The sequence below is a fragment of the Musa acuminata genome, chromosome BXJ1-7 (assembly GCF_036884655.1).
Source record: "Musa acuminata AAA Group cultivar baxijiao chromosome BXJ1-7, Cavendish_Baxijiao_AAA, whole genome shotgun sequence".
In the NCBI taxonomy this organism is placed as follows: domain Eukaryota; kingdom Viridiplantae; phylum Streptophyta; class Magnoliopsida; order Zingiberales; family Musaceae; genus Musa; species Musa acuminata.
In genome coordinates, this window is record NC_088333.1 from 38,425,001 (window position 1) to 38,428,175 (window position 3,175).

Consider the following 3,175-nt stretch of genomic DNA (forward strand, 5'->3'; position numbering starts at 1 on the left):
CTATTAAGATGCCAACGAAGACTGATAACGACGAAGCAGGAGCACGCTGAAACACGACGAGATGATGTGTTTCTCTGAAGCTGTCTTGGTGGTACCTCCATGCATTCATTTACGATCGTCCAGCCATGCCACCATCTCCTTTAACTTAGTGCGGGCGGTGACATACAAACAACCATCTTGATGGTACCTTCGTTCATTCATTTACTATTTTCCATCTCCTTTGACTTTGTTAATACTGTCACAGAAAATGGTGTTTTTGCTGTCTATGTATTCTCCGAAGCAAGTTACAGTTTCTGCACAACCACAGTGGTCCGGTCCTTCTTATAGGCTATATATAATCATGGTGCTCGGAACTTGGTTTTCAAAGAGAGAGAGAGAGAGAGAGAGAGAGATGGACAAGAGGATAGAAGGAATCCTTCACATGGTCGGAGGAGCTGGGGAAACCAGCTACGCCTCCAATTCAAAGTTTCCGGTAGTGTTGAACACCTCAACTGTTTGCATGAACTTAAACAACTTACACTTGCGTTGGCCTCAGCATATCTGATCACTGGTTTGCCAACTGCGTCCCAGGAGAAGGTACTTCACATGGCGAAGCCAATACTGGAGGAGGCAATAGGAAGGGTTTACACGTCGCTGCTCCCCGAGAGGATGGCGGTGGTCGACTTAGGTTGTTCCTCGGGCCCTAACACTTTGGAGGTGGTCTCCGAGGTGCTCGACGTGGTTGGCAAGCTACGGCGGAGCCTGGGACGCCAGGAGATGCCGGAGATCCTGTTCTTCTTGAATGACCTCCCGGGGAATGACTTCAATCACGTCTTCCGGTCTCTGGGAGATTACAAGAGGAAGGTCGAGGAGGAGAAGGGGAATCTGCTGGTGCCATACTACGTCGTGGGAGTTCCAGGCTCCTTCTACGGCAGGCTTTTCCCTTGTCAAAGTGTCCACTTCTTCAACGCTTCCTGTTGTCTCAACTGGCTCTCTCAGGTTGCCTTCCTCCTAATAAATGACAATTGCTAAACTATTATTATCTGAATTCTACTTGTTTTCTTTGTTTTTTTTTTAATTTTTTTTATTATCATTCTTTACTTTCTTAAAGTGGCTATGATTGCTACAGTTAATGGACTACTAATAGCCAAATAAATTATCTGAAATGCTAACTCACTTCATCAACATGCATGGTTAACCTCATAAAGAAATGGAAGACTGCTTGAAACATCATACAAAACACATGTTACTTTAGTTTGCTAAGGCAAACTTAATTTTAATTCTGAAAATATCAGGTTCCTGAAGGTGAACAGGGAGTTCTACTCAACAATAAGAACATCTATATTGCGGAGACAAGCCCAATGGAAGTTGTGAAAGCATATCAAGACCAACACGAAAGAGACTTGTCAGAGTTCCTTCGGTGCCGTCATGCAGAACTAAGCTACGGAGCAAGAATGGTATTGTCATATCTAGGAAGGAAAGGGAGTTATCCACCCTCCAGAGACATGGGATACCTTTTCGGCTTGTTAGCCGAAGCCCTGAGTGCTTTGGTGTCACAGGTACCATTCTCTTCTTTTCTTCTTCTTCACGTAGTTGTCAATATCCTTCCTATATTCATGTTATGGTCTACTCTTCTGTATCTTACAGCAAAGTTGAATATGGTAAAACATAAAAAGGAATAAAAGAATTAAAAATATTAAACCAAATGGTTTCATTTCAGGAGAGATATTTATAGTGGCTTTTCTGCATAACTTTAGGAAGAAACAAAAAAAAATAGTAAAAGGAACCAAGAGTATTTTAAATCTATAGTGTTTTGGATTGATCTAAGAATGCATATTTATATTGACTAAAAGATATAGTATAAGTACTTTTAAAATAATCAAAAAAATCTATCATATGTAAATAAATTATTTCATCCTAATCTATTTATTTAAATCTACTTTTATATATATTTTTAATCTAATTCTAACTATATGAATTAATCTTAACACGATCTCTTAATTCAAATAATTGTAACTTAAAATTATCTTCAGAATAATTTGTTTCCTTTCCCAAAGCTTTTACGAAGATATCGACAAACTAGTCTTCTTCAACATTGCATCCACCATTTTCGTATCTTTAACCTTCTTTAGAGTTTTTAATAGTTCTTTATCTTTACTTTACTTAGAAAACTTGTTAGAACCACTATTGTCTTTTGATGTTTAAGACTTCTTAGTTTGTTGCCCTTTTGAATATTCATCATTGAAATTTTCTTTAGAGCTATCATCCTCATTTTCATCATTGCTGGTACTCTCCTTTTTTTTGCAGTCTTTATAATAGGTTTACCAATGGTAGATAGAACTGAAACTTTTAACTTCTTTGAATTATGATTCATCATTGCTCTCATTACAATTTTCATCAATTTTAGTCTTATTTTGAGGCATCTTCTTATTAGTTTGAATTTTATAGAATTCGTCATATGAGATAGTTTATATAGATTCACAAAAATTTAGATGATCATAGCTTTTATGCTATAATGTCAATTCATCAATAACATTATGTAAGAAAAAATCTGAAAATAATAAGGAAAATACTTTAGTTTTTGTTGCTATTAAACATTTTTCATCCTCATAGTTGCTATTAATAAGGAAAATTAAATATTTTTTATCATAAAAAATAACATAATATCATTTTCTCATTAATTGCCTTGTACTAATAAGATTTTATTTTAAACTAGGAATGAACATCATAGTATCAATAATTTTTTTACTAGATTTGGTGTTTAAGATTATCAAGTCTTTGAAACAAACATTTATTCCCTCTCATATGATTACTGTATCCACTATCCAAAAACTAAATAGAATATTCTTTATCAGATGTTATATAGAAAATATTTTCTTCATCCCTTTTTTCATTATTATTTTCTTATAATATTTTGTTTAATTTTTATTCCAATAGTCCTTTTTACGATGGCCATATTTTTATAGTAAAAGCAGAGAGGAACATTTAGATTTTTATTTTTGAACCAACAATATTTTTCAATATATGTAATTTTTTTGTAACAAAAACATCGATGGGTTTCTTTGTTACCTTCATTCGAGTTCCTCTTTAACCCTTATTTAATTGATCATGACCTCTACTATTTTGATCTCTCCGTTAAGATGTAACTTTTGAATTTTTCTTTTTGTCGTTCTTGTGATCTATCTTCATTTGAAGA

The 3,175-nt window shown here is 34.6% G+C and overlaps 1 protein-coding gene across 1 annotated transcript; it reads left to right on the forward strand.

Moving 5' to 3' along the window:
• Nucleotides 1-138: 138 nt before the first annotated feature.
• Nucleotides 139-2,170, forward strand: LOC135680021 (S-adenosyl-L-methionine:benzoic acid/salicylic acid carboxyl methyltransferase 3-like). Its single transcript, XM_065194003.1, has 2 exons — nt 139-978; nt 1,275-2,170. The coding sequence occupies exons 1-2, from the start codon at nt 586-588 to the stop codon at nt 1,659-1,661; spliced, it is 780 nt and encodes a 259-aa protein (XP_065050075.1). The 5' UTR covers nt 139-585; the 3' UTR covers nt 1,662-2,170.
• Nucleotides 2,171-3,175: the final 1,005 nt, after the last annotated feature.